This window comes from Notothenia rossii (genome assembly GCF_949606895.1).
Source record: "Notothenia rossii genome assembly, chromosome: 8".
Classification (NCBI taxonomy): Eukaryota; Metazoa; Chordata; class Actinopteri; order Perciformes; family Nototheniidae; genus Notothenia; species Notothenia rossii.
This window is the reverse complement of record NC_136906.1, coordinates 17,740,612-17,753,596: the sequence shown is the minus strand read 5'-3', so window position 1 is coordinate 17,753,596 and position 12,985 is coordinate 17,740,612. Positions and strand designations below refer to the sequence as shown.

The following is a 12,985-nucleotide window of genomic DNA, read 5'->3' as shown; positions in this document are numbered from 1 at the left end:
GTTTGTTTTTTTACTGTGGCCAAATTGAAATACTTTCAAGACAAATATCCCCTTCCACAGCTCTGTATTTAACTGTGCCATTAGAGAAACTGATATAAAATGAACATTCCTACTGTGCTCACAAATACACTTATTATCCGTAGGAACACAGACTTTTGTACAGACGATGAAGACGTATGTATAATCCCACAACTGTCTCCATGTTACCTTTGGGTTTAACAGCAGCTTCATAATCACATTACTGCGAGGACATACTGAATTTGCAACTTAATACAATGCTCTGTCGTAAATTCTACCTTTACAAATGATATAATGTTCAGGTTTTTGAGTCGTCGGAAATCCTTTGATATGTTTAATACCGAAGTCATAATTAAAGGGGATTTACATTCAACTGACTTAAACATCTTAAAAGGTGTTTCCTAAATGTTATATGTGGTAATCCTCCACATACTTTAAAGTGAACACCATGTATAAACTCAGGAGTGCTTATGCTGCTGGAAAACATGAATGGCTCCCTGTTTGCCACGTTTGATCAATGCTCAGGGACAAAATGAAAATGAGCTACAACGTGCAGAACAAACAGCTGACTGCTGCAACTAATGATATTTGATCATCATGTTCAATTATCATAATTTACAGTTGGTTAATGGTTGTTCTTGATTAATGGAATCTATCAAATATAAAAATATAAAATATAAAATAATATAATATAAATAATATATAATATATATATATATATAATATATAATATTATATAAAACGATACGCTATCATAATCCCCAAAACCCAAAGGTGACATCTAGACTAGAGAGCAACTCAGGGCATTTGCTTAAGTACTCTACTAAAGTGAGTCTGACCTAATATTACTTAAGTGTTTTCATGTTATGCTAAATTATATTAGGTATTTGTAGTATTATATGGACAAAATAGGACAACGACGCCATCTAGTGCTGACAGACTTTGAATCCAGCTAACCAGGATGACTTTTCCCGCAAAGATCGTTTATTTGTTAGTGCTTGCCTCCAAGATAAATATATTTCACTAGGCTGGAATGAGCTGTCTTATCTGTTAAATGTATGTGGAAATGTCCGGTGTCTTTTTGTATTAGATGTCGTAACCTCAACACAGTTTCATAAGTAATTTAACGACATTTAAGAAAACCCATCATACACGCAAAACGTAACGGTGTAGGTGAAAAAAAGGAGTGGAATGTACTCCTCTGTGAAAAAAAACATTAAAAAACAACAACAACAACAACAACAACAACAAAACCTCAATAACAGTGAAAGGAACATATCAATTCACGAGAGGGAAGCGGTTTTATATTTTTCGTATTGCAGAGAAGGAAACGACCAAGGAAAAGTGTACGGAGTGCGAACTCTTTTACTTCCTGTCGCCTGAAATCGAGGTTGGTTCGTAGGTTAAAGGTTAACACACGCTCTTCCACACGTGTTATTGTTTTGTGAGGATACTTCGTAATTCTTTGAAACAAAGTGCATTATCATGGGGAAAAATAAGAAGAACACAACTGACGAGTCAGGAAAGCAAGTGGGAAAGGCCGAAAAACATTCAAGGTAACGTAAAAATGGCTGTTGTTTTACAGAAACAATGCTAGCTAGCTACATTAGCTAGCTGTCTACGAGATTCAACTTGTCAACATCATTCTCGTATTCATTTGAGGACACGTACCTGCGTTGTGTATGGCTTGCAGATGTTAACTTGTATTCGTTTCTTTTCCTACATGATACCCTGGACTGTAACGTGTTATAACAGTGATAATAAGCTCAAACGAGATGGCAAACCTAAGAAAATCAAACGAGACCACATCGAGCACATCCCCTTTAAGCTCCGGGAGATCATGAAAAACAAGCAGATAATGAAAACGGGAAAATTGAAGGTCAAAAAGCCCAAAGAGAGTGAGTTACAAGCTTCATATTCTGGTAAACGTTAACATTACTCATATTTATAACTAGTGAACAATGTATTGTTTTTTTTCCATCTTTCTTTTGCACATTTCTGCACACATGTCTGCACAGCCCTCCACTTTTATATATAATACATAGTAGTTTACCATATGTGTTCATATATTCATTTTCCTAAGTAATTTAGCTTTTAAGGTTCTTTTGTATATTTAAATATAAATGTTCTCAATGCTAAATAGTTTCTTTTTATTTTCGTCATATCTTTGACCATTTACAACTTATTATCTATCTATCTATCTATCTATCTAATCTATCTAATCTATTTTATCTATCTATATATCTTTCTTGCACCACCAGACACCAAAGGAAATTCCTTGAATGTGTAACTGTACCTGGCAATAAACTTGATTCTGATCTACCCTAAAGGTAAACCAGAGGATCCCAAAAGTGGTGACATACCTGTCCCACATTTCAAGAGGGGGAAGTCAGAGAGTGTGAAAGCCTATATGCGACGCATGGAGACTGAGACCAAACATGTCCTCTTCCTCACCAAGAACCAAGTCGACAGAAAGCCTGAGCTGGCTGCCAACAAACAAGAGAGGCCCGCAGACGGGGGCAAGTCGGAGAAAAAGAAGGAGTGAGTACACTTTGATTTGTAATAAGTTAAGTAGATTATATATATTGTCTGTGCTGATATTGGACATTAAAGAATGAAGGGTAAAGCCAAGTGAGTTGATTAAACCCTATCCTCCTTGAGGTTATGTCTTCTTTGATTTTGTGTATCTAATATGTAAAGTGCAAGACAAATGCACCCCTGGCACAATATACTTATGTATTGTGTTGCAGTTTCATTTACTATACAAGTGTAATATATTTGCATTATCTAAGTTAAAATTCAACTGAAACAGTAAATTGCAAGTAAATGGACTCACCCTGCATTTAAAAGTGATTTTAATTCATGAGTGATACATGTCTAATGTATGTGATCTTCTGTGCTGTCTTTGCTCCAGACATGATACGGTCAGATTACAGAGGCTACAGAACAGAAAGTTGGATAAACAAGTGGACAGGATGGAAAAAGAGATGTTCGTTGGTAAGAAGACAAGCATGCACTGACCCAGTATGAGGTGCATTCAACATCATCAGGATCTACATCTGCAGTTTGACTGGGTTTTTAGTGGCGTGTTTCCTTAAAACCTATTGCTTTAGATTCTGCATGTTAATCAGAAAAGTTTATTGTACCTAAGTTTTTCAGTAATATCTTGCTGAGACAGAAGGATATATTCTCAAGCGTGTCAGTCAGTCACTTTGAAGTCAGACATTTTGAATTTGCTGAATTGTCCTATAGTCATTTTGGGAAAGTCAAGACACCGGCAATATTCCACTCTGCTGGAAAGGAAGCATCCTATTTTGGAACTAATTATTTACTTTTTTAAATCAAACTTAAAGGGAACAGATTTTTGTTTTAAGCGCACTTTAAACGATTACCACTCTTTACAGACTTTACCCAGCTCTTTAAGCTTCAAGTTGTCTATTTGTAATCATTGTTTCAATTTTGTAGCCAACAATTCTTCTCACACTAATGTTGTGCCTGGATTTGTTTATAGCCATGACAATTACTAAGGCATGTCAGTGCTGTGTTTTACAACTTATTCGAAAGAAACATCCATTAATGCTGGTTTTATTAGAATTGTCAAAGCAGAACATTGTATATTGATATTAATGAAAGCTTTATTTTGTAGATCATGTTCCCTTTGGGGAAGTTTCTATGTGCCCGCCATCTTTCAGCGCCAAACCCAGGAAAGCTCCTATCAAACCTGAGGTAACCCGCTATGCAGCTATTACATGGCCTTATGCACAATTTACATTTGCATCTACTTTTTGTAGAGTGTTTTGTTCGCAGAAAACCCCTTTTCTTTCATACTTTCTCTATTTCAGTTACTGGCTAGGCTATGTTATCATTTGCACAATCTTCATTTGTATGTGTTTTAAATATGACATACATTTGTATTTAAAATTATCATTAGTAAACATTACTCTTGTACTGCTTTTACTATTTTCTATTTAGCTACTTTACATTCAGCCTACATTTGCATCACACCTGTGGCACAATGCATCACTGCTCTCTTCTCTGGTGGCTAGACTATGCTTTGCTGCTGGGTGCTTTATTTTAAATATATATATATTGTTTTTATTCCTGTGTGTATCGTATGTGTTGTTAAAGGCTCTGTATTTACATGTCATGTCGGGGGTCTTTATGATTGAGTAAGATGTTGACTGTGTTTATTTCTCCTCTACCAACATCATTCCAGAAGGCAGCAAAGCAGCTGCTCCTCAACTCTCTCCTCGGCCACACGGCGGTCACAACGGGCAAGCCCTCCATGGCCCGAAAACGAATCATGGAGGAGGAGCGGTTGCGAGCAGTGGAGGCCTACCGTCTTCTTAAGAAACAGAGACAGCAGCAGTTTAAGGACAGGGATGCCAATCTGGAAAAACTCAGGAACCCGAAGTGATGTTTCATGTGAAAGATTTTAAAAGACCCTGGCTTCAGTCAGCCGTGAATCTCAGAGACTGAAAATCAGCAGACCGTATGTGTTATGTAACTCTGCAACTGGCAGTGATGGAGCTCACCACAGTGTAGCTACAGTAACTGTCAGGGGAACAAGCACACATTTAAATCTGCTGCCCACAGCAGGAGGTAAGTAGTGATCAACGCTCAACTGCCTCTTTCAGTGTCCTATATTTAACAAAAAAAAGAACCGGATTTTCAGATTGTTAATGTCTGTATCATTTCCTATAAAAAGGACAAGCTGATCAAACGTAAATAAATACATCCAGTAAGGTCACTTTTCTTGATTTCCACCACTGTTAGTAACTGACAGATGTTCAGCTGTCCACCCTGTTTTAGTATTTGCATATGAAGTAAGCCTCTATGACTTCATGTGTAGCGTTGGTGGACCATAACATAGTTTGGATAATGCCCAGGTAAAGATAAACCTTGCTGTGGTCCCACTAGATGTCAGGCTTCCTGCAGAAAGCTGGTGTTGTTTGAATAGAGAGCCGACCCAACATGCATAATGAAAGGTTTTGTAACGCCAAGGGTTGTAAATGTCGATCAATTATTAGAGCCTAGCATAGCCATTTACATGTGTATCCCGTAAAAGGTTTACGGGATAACCCCCCCCCCATGAACAGGCCTTTGTCTGAAACAGTGGACTCTGGGACTAGCTGTGCGTATAGTGAGATGTGTGTTTAACAACTTCATCTTTCAAAGCGTCCTAGATCTAAAAGAGCGATAGTGACCTACAGAATAGTATCACCAGATGGTTGTGGTTGTTATTACTGAAGCCCTGTTGTGTGCTCTGTTGGTTCATAGTCGTTGCAGTTTGATCAGCTTTTTATCCTCCGTCTGTGTTTGTCCACAGAGGGTTGTCACAGTGACAAGAAAAGGCATTAAGTGGGGGCAGCTGTTACTGATTGGTGGGGCTGACTCCCTTGAGCTGAGCTCAAACACCATCGGTCATGTGCTCACCTGTGTCCATGTGCACACGACAGCTTTTCATATTATCAAGTGCTTTCCAGTTGCTGCCTGTCAGAGAAAGATGCTGTTGGGTTTTAGCTCAAGTCAATGCTCGGGAATAAGTTGAGTTATGTGTGGGTTTATTTAACGTCCTACAGCTTACCTGTAGCCCCTTTCTATTAGATGAGTTGGAAAAGCTGTAGGACAAGGTTCTAGAGTAAACCAGGTCAGTGTAGTAAAAGGTTGAAAATGCAAAGGAAACACTATCAAATGTCTGAAAGGTATTTGGATACATTTGGGTAAATGTTTCTTGCAGAGTTCACCATCAGATGGACATCACTGCATGTTTTCGCAGCGCTTTGCATCTGTTCTATATCTGTGTGTAGGGGTTCGTAGCGGGCAGACGGGAGGCGTTGCATAGTAATATCTGTTTGTGTTCTGTTGTACATCTCTGACCGTCGGATTTCCAGTGTGTGAGCAATTTCCTTCCTGAGCAAGTGTTTCATGGCTGCTGACAGAACAGAATGGTGGGAGTAATTGGGAGAGAGCCTTCTCCGCTGCTGCTAGGCAGCCACAGCTCACTCTGGAGCTCTTAACGTGTGTGTGTGTGTGTGTGTGTGTGTGTGTGTGTGTGTGTGTGTGTGTGTGTGTGTGTGTGTGTGTGTGTGTGTGTGTGTGTGTGTGTGTGTGTGTGTGTGTGTGTGTGTGTGTGTGTGTGTGTGTGTGTGTGTGTGTGTGTGTGTGTGTGTGTGTGTGTGTGTGTGTGTGTGTGTGTGTGTGGTCAAAGCAGTTGTCCATGTTAATTTGTCCCTTGACGATTTGTTGATGCTCACAGTGTGTTTATTTGCAGCAGGCAGTCCTATACAAACAATACAAATAGGCTCCTTTCGCCACTTCAACTCTCAGAGAGTATTGTTTTTGTAAAATGCTCCATCAAATGTAATAGAAATGCTCACATGGAATTATTGTCTTTACGGTTTGGTTAGTGTGTAATCCCCACAATAACACTACCAGTCCTATAGCCTCCAACATCAAAGTGTGATAACCAATCCCTGCAAAGAGCCCTGGGTAAAGCTGTTAAAGCTTATCAACAAACACATGCAAATAACTTCTGTACATGGTGATCCTTTTGCCATTTCCTATTACATTATCCAACCTCCTTGTAAATGTGTATTCTTTTATGAAAGGAACAGCTACAAAGTACGTAAGTTACCATAAACAGGTTTAATAAGTTTACATACAATTATAGTTTTATAAATCCAACTACAAAATCCAACTGCTTTCAGAGGATACGTTACACAACTTAATTTCACAATCAAACAAATTATGTTTCGCAACAGATTACCACATTCCAGTCAGATTTATGAAACGGGGGAAGCATTAGTTAATAGTGCAAACACACTGGAAACATTATAAACCCTACCTCGGCTATAAACTATCTACACTCAACCCTTGCTTATCATTAACCAACCATCATTAATCTGCCAGTTGTCATCAAAAGATACATTTCACTTTGGGATTTGGACTTCAAAGAAATGTAAAGGAAAGGTAGCCAGAATGTTTTGGTATCTCTTTCAGCTAGAAGGCAAAGTCATTGCTTCTCTGTACAGAAACATGCATGCCACTCTTTCTCTTGATTGTGTTTTGGAGTAAAGATACAAGTGTGCAAAGTTTTGGTTGACAGTGAGAAGTTCTAAGGCACAAGGTACACAAAAAACTGAATGCTCCTGGTACAACCTCCAGACAAAAAAAACAGATCTGAGAGGAGCTGGGTTACATAACTGCAAACTCCATATTGCTACAGGGATGACTTTTTTTTTAAGGCTATCCCAGAAGTAAGCATTGCCCTGGTTAATGGTTTTTGGGATTGTCGCAGAAAAGAAGAACTGTGACTAACAAAACCTAATACCTTCACGTTTTGTTTAAAGGTAACCATTGACTTTAAGACGACAGAATTCATTTCCAGGTTTAAGGACTCATTCCAGCAGCACTCTAATGAAGGGGATTTAATCACAGTGTAATTGCTTCAAGCCTTTTACTAAAGAAGAGAAAGTAAGATACATCCGATACAAGGAATCCTGAGGAGAGAACAAAGTGTACATTTCCCAACAGTAACTTCTGAGTGTGTAGGTGCACTGCCATGGATTCACGCTGACGTCATGTGACAGTCCTTAAGATGGCAAGGAATCAGCTGAACATGGCAGAGAGCTTCCACCTCCCCGATTCAGAGAGGGGGCTCTGGCTCGAGGCATCATCATGCCTTTGTCCATCTATAGAAACAGATAATGGATCATTTCAGTGACACGTGTCAAAGAAAGTCTAGTGGTGTAAATATTGTCGATTGACTCACCTTAGTCAGACCCTTGGCAATCATGGCAATTTCAGTAGGCTGGTACAAACAACTTCGTAGCTGACCATTATAAGCACCATATGGAGACACTGGTTTTGTGGGTACTGGTAAAAAAAAAGATGGATGAGGATATAAATTAAAACATGTCAAATACTTTTAAGACATTGTTTAAACATTACGGTCTCTGAAGCAACACACATCACTCAAACTGACCAGCTAATTGAATCAATATTTGCTGTCTCTTAAGATAAATGGGAAGCCTAGCACACATTTTATATTGTAAAACCTTAAATGCACACTGTACTTTAAATATGTGAGTGTGTCATGCTCGAACAGTTTTCCGTATGTTTACTAACCCTATACTCTTCCTATCTAGTTTCTGTTTGGCTCATGCTCTGCCAGCGGTATTGAACCTCATCTGAGTAGTGTTTAGTGTGGTGATGTATAAAAAGTAGTTAATGATTGTATGCCAATATAAGACCTCCAAGCTATGCAAATTACATGACATTTTAAAGAATGATGTAACTGTTATGTTGGTGTGCCTCGTAATGTTGGCCAATGACACAACCCTCAATAAGTAGGATTAGACTTTTGTCCTAAAAATGGGGGTATGCTTCCTGAATGGCACTTTTTTATTTTATTTGATCCTATAAGTAGTTTTCTATTTGCAGTGGCACACACTAACACAAGTCTCATGCAGGTTAATGCAAGAGAGAACGAGGCATGTCACAATACAGCTTTTATATCAATAACACATTTGCATGGAAGGCCACAAGTAACCACCCTTTAGCAACACATTTGACAGCTACAGTACACAGCAAAACTATTGCTGCCCTTAGCTGTTCTTGCTAAATAGGAATGACAACATTCATTAATTGCATCTTTTCCTCTGTTACTAGAGGCAGTAGCAGATTAACACTTTTTACCATTATCTACATTCTACACGGTTGCGCTCTATTATGTGAATTATTTACTTGTGTTTGGTTGTGTAACTGCTGCGAGCTGAAGAAAGGGGGCTGCCCTTATGTGCAAGTTTAAACTATTTAATTAGATGTTTTTTGAAAGATTCTGCCCCCATTCAAATGTATTGGACTAATGGCGTCCGTAATGTGTCATGCTTTACCTGCTGGAGGCTCGTCCATTGTGAAGGCTTTATTCTCCATGTACACATTCTGGTGGGGTGTCTCCCGCTCTTTCAGGATGCTGTCATAAACCAGGCTTCTGGCAGGATAAACATGATCTCCATCGACTGGCAGCTCCTGATCTGGGTCCTCCTGGGTCAGTAGGCAGATTTCTGGGATGGCATAGAGGAAAAGGAACACCCATGCATTTGACACTACAGCTATGGCCAGAGTAGGATCATCCCAGCTGGGATTCCCGACGACCCTGTTCCCATGGATGTACATGACGATCCAAGTTACCCAGATAGCCAAGGTGAAGATCCCGGTGACTAGGATGAAGGCTCCGTCTCGGCGCCACTGCTTGTGCTTGTGTGTCAGTGAGGGCACGGCGATCAGCACCGCAGCTATCACCAGAACCATCACATAGACAAGTGCGCTCACAAAGTCCTTGTTAGCAATGTTACAGGACACAGCAGGGGTCATGACACCTCCAGGTCCAGATGGGCTTCTCAAAACAGTGATGATAAGCCACTCGGTGTTGATGATGACCTCGACCATCCACAGACCCAGGGCTCCCAGGCATAACATCCAGCTCCTGGGACCCCTGTCGCTACGCTTCAACAGGGCGAGCCATAACCCATGCATCACCAGGCAGGCTAGACAGCCTGAAAACAGCACTCCAAAGAGAAACCTCCGTGCAGCACAGTTGATGGAGAACTGACCCACAATAAAGGCAAAAGTGAGTCCAAAGAGTCCCAAAGTGAAGACTAGAATGCCGACCTGCAGAGCCACCATACCCTTCCTCTTCTTGTCTGTCACAAACGGTATGGTGGCCATGAGGATGATCAAGAGAATGAAAGAAGTCACTATACCAGCAGCAGCAACAGCCTCCACCACGACCCCCCACACTGTGGTCAGGTCACACAGGTTGTAATATATGGAGCTGATACTTGAGCCACATCCCTTTGGAGCACTGGTCGGTTCCATGGCTTTAATGTTCAAAAGGTGCTGCAACAGAATAAATATTAAACATGCAAACATTGATATTTTTGATATGCAAAACAATTATTCATTGCAGTTCAATGGAATTAATAGGCTAATATTTGCTTCCATGATTAGTATTGAAAGACAAACTACTGACTTTCATTCATCCATCAAAACAAATTGTTCCCATTAATATGACTATGTCATGGCGCAGTAAAGGTTCTTGACTATACTGCGCCAGTTGTGTCTTACTTGTATAGCCTACCTAATTGCTGACAACTTAAATTAATTAATTTGAGTCTGGAGAATCCTAAAATATACAGAAAATAGTTTTTCATAACATGTTCTTTAGTCTAGCTTTCCAATTTTCAGCAGTATAATTTTAACATTATAGGCGCAATGTATTTCAGAAAACTATGAAAATAGCGTAAAACTGATCGAAGGACAGTGTCAGGTTATAGCCTACCGCTCATTTCAAAATGTAGTGATTTAGTCTTAACGCTTAACACAGGCCTTTAAGTGCACTACACTCCCGTGCATATGATAAATAAAGCATATCAATTGAATTATCCCAATAAACTCATGGAAAGTTAACAGTCTGAACAATGTTCACGTTTAAATATTTTGTAAATGGCGCAATAAAAAAGCAACAATTATTTTTGATAACATAATTATATTCGGTAACACAATTTAGGAAGTATTGGATGAGGCGGATATTGCTATCCGTCAGGGGCTTCTTACCTGGACTGAAGACAGAGAGCAGTTCCTCTCGAGCTGCAGGTAAGAATAACCAAACCCGAAAAAAAGAGTTTTCCCCCTCGAGTGTTTTAACGGCTCTTGGGAGATGTTACAACCAATTTCGTAGCGTTTAAATGTTCACTTCATGGATCCAAGTTTCTTTCAGGTAAGAATCATGGACAGTCCTCCATCTGCCCACTCCTTCTGAATTGTTATTGAACCATGTTATAATGAACTCACCGGCACAGTCAGCGGCATAGTTGTAAGGTAGGTTATTACTGAATACACGCTTAAACTATGGCTGTTCGTCCAGCCTCTTTGGTGCTTGCAGCTTTGCATATTCTGTGAGATTAACATCCGGCCTACTTATTTTATTTCAGGCAGTTTACACCCAAACAAAGGGACCACTCATCTCACATTTCCACCTGTATACAGCATGTTCGACTTGAACACACTTTGATTTCAATGATTAATAATGTATTATCATTCGTTTGGTAATTAGATCATTTATTTGATTGGTTTCCTTTGAATTCATCATCTATAGCACACAGCAGCAGCCTATTTCAGTTGTATAGAGGGAATAGGACCACGTACAGTTGTTCAATAAAACAACAAATCTTAATATAAATACAGTCAATAAAAATCAATGAAGAAAAATAGGCACAAGGGATGAAACTGACAATATAAAAACACAATGAAGTAAACTTTACAACCAAGCCTATAACATTGTTCCACATTAAAAGCTAAATAAAAATAAAAGCTTGATTTTAGTTTAGAAATACTAAATAAGCCACCAGTCCCATATCCAGAGGCAGTGAGTTCCACATGGGAATAACAACACAAGGTACTCTCCCTGGTTATTTTATGGGATGTCAGTTAGGCTACAGTATTACTTTAAACATAAATCATGCATATTGAGAAATCTCTACTTGACTGTACTTTACCTTTTTAAGGATACACTTCAGCATCATCAGATGGGAGGCTGAGCCTACAGTTTTGCAGAGCCACCTGGTGGAAAATAAGTTTACAGTACAGATGGACTCCTGTGCTACATCTCAATTCAGAGAGCACAACGAATCGGCTTCGGTTAGGGAACCTTTTCAGGCCATTCCACTTAATAACCAGATCAGTACGGACCGTGACCGATGACATTGAAATCAAATTAATTAAGAAATAGCCCTGTAATGTGAAGCTCTGGGAGTCTGAGAGAATCATAATCTTTGGTATTGTGCCTAGAAACTGAATGATTCAACTTTTCAGATATTAAAATTCACAAAACTTCCCTCATCGTGTCTTCCTCATTCCTGCAGTGACCAAACAGAAATAGGCCTAATAATAAAAGTGCAGTTTGGCATATACAATGACATGTTTTATATTAATTAGACCAAACGGGATTTTGTGAAATATGTGTTTATTTCAGAAGCCATATGTGTCACATTTTGAAGACCTGGTTATTTAGTGCATCCCCTCCGTGATCAGCACAAGAGTAAGGTCATAGAGGACACCTTACTAAAACACTCTCTGGCATTTAGCCTGTACTAAACGTACTGTTTATACTGCATGATGGAGCCCCCTGTGGTGCATCGATCCCTCAATGGATCCCGTCCCGAGGGGTTCTCTCACAGACCCGGCAGCTCATCAATCCATGCCTTTGCATAGCATGTTCTTAATAGCATCTGATCAAAGGAGAAAGCAATGTGACCTTCATGAAGGGCATGCCCTTTTCAGAAGCACACAATAATAGAGCTTTGGATTGATTCTGTTTTTATTGTGTAGCTTAACAACAGTTGCCTAATTGTGTACCTAGCTTTACTTTGTGCTCTAAGCCCAATAAATGTGTGTGTTTACATTCAAATTACAATCATTTTGTCACCTACCACTGTGGCAGGTCACTGAATATTTCTATGAGGAACTGCAAAGTGTCTCTGCTCACTCTGAAATCTACTTAGAGGACTTTAGAATTGTGAAGACTGAGTCAGTGGTGTGAAGGAGTTGAATGACATATATCATAATTCATTCAATTACTTACTATTTGTATTCAGGATTTCTTTAAAAAATAGAATTCCTTATATCAGGGAAGATACAGTATGTGGTGGCAGGTGAGCTGAACATTGGCCCTGTCATAGCCAACATTTACTTTGTATAGGTGACAGGCACTGATTTAATTTCCCTATATATGTAGACAGAGAAAGAGATATGGAGAGATGATGATCAGCAATATGTTCAGTATCACATCCCTAAAGACTCATAGCATTCATAATACATCTCATGAATCTTCTTTTATGTTTATCTGTATTATGTTACTGAAAGTAAAACAAACAGGAAATGCCACCATACAAATAATATGATG

At 39.3% G+C, this 12,985-nt stretch overlaps 2 protein-coding genes across 2 annotated transcripts; one reads left to right on the top strand and one right to left on the bottom strand.

Moving 5' to 3' along the window:
* The first annotated feature begins 1,343 nt into the window (after positions 1–1,343).
* Positions 1,344–4,768, top strand: ccdc137 (coiled-coil domain containing 137). Its single transcript, XM_079643575.1, has 6 exons — positions 1,344–1,574; positions 1,774–1,916; positions 2,349–2,559; positions 2,933–3,015; positions 3,665–3,744; positions 4,235–4,768. The coding sequence occupies exons 1-6, from the start codon at positions 1,504–1,506 to the stop codon at positions 4,433–4,435; spliced, it is 789 nt and encodes a 262-aa protein (XP_079499701.1). The 5' UTR covers positions 1,344–1,503; the 3' UTR covers positions 4,436–4,768.
* Positions 4,769–4,911: 143 nt separating this feature from the next.
* Positions 4,912–11,896, bottom strand: LOC307015144 (G-protein coupled receptor family C group 5 member C-like). Its single transcript, XM_079643573.1, has 4 exons — positions 10,639–11,896; positions 8,916–9,921; positions 7,793–7,896; positions 4,912–7,712 (listed from the first exon to the last, which is right to left on the bottom strand). Exons 2-4 carry the CDS (start codon positions 9,898–9,900, stop codon positions 7,614–7,616), a joined length of 1,188 nt encoding a protein of 395 aa, XP_079499699.1. The 5' UTR covers positions 9,901–9,921; positions 10,639–11,896; the 3' UTR covers positions 4,912–7,613.
* Positions 11,897–12,985: the final 1,089 nt, after the last annotated feature.

Coding starts and splice junctions, on each gene's coding strand:
- ccdc137 (XM_079643575.1), top strand. CDS start 1,504: ATGGGGAAAAATAAGAAGAACACAACTGACGAGTCAGGAAAGCAAGTG. Junction 2,560..2,932: donor AAGTCGGAGAAAAAGAAGGA/GTGAGTACACTT, acceptor TCTTTGCTCCAG/ACATGATACGGTCAGATTAC. Junction 3,745..4,234: donor AAGCTCCTATCAAACCTGAG/GTAACCCGCTAT, acceptor ACATCATTCCAG/AAGGCAGCAAAGCAGCTGCT.
- LOC307015144 (XM_079643573.1), bottom strand. CDS start 9,900: ATGGAACCGACCAGTGCTCCAAAGGGATGTGGCTCAAGTATCAGCTCC. Junction 7,897..8,915: donor AATGGACGAGCCTCCAGCAG/GTAAAGCATGAC, acceptor TTTTTTTACCAG/TACCCACAAAACCAGTGTCT. Junction 7,713..7,792: donor TTGCCAAGGGTCTGACTAAG/GTGAGTCAATCG, acceptor CTGTTTCTATAG/ATGGACAAAGGCATGATGAT.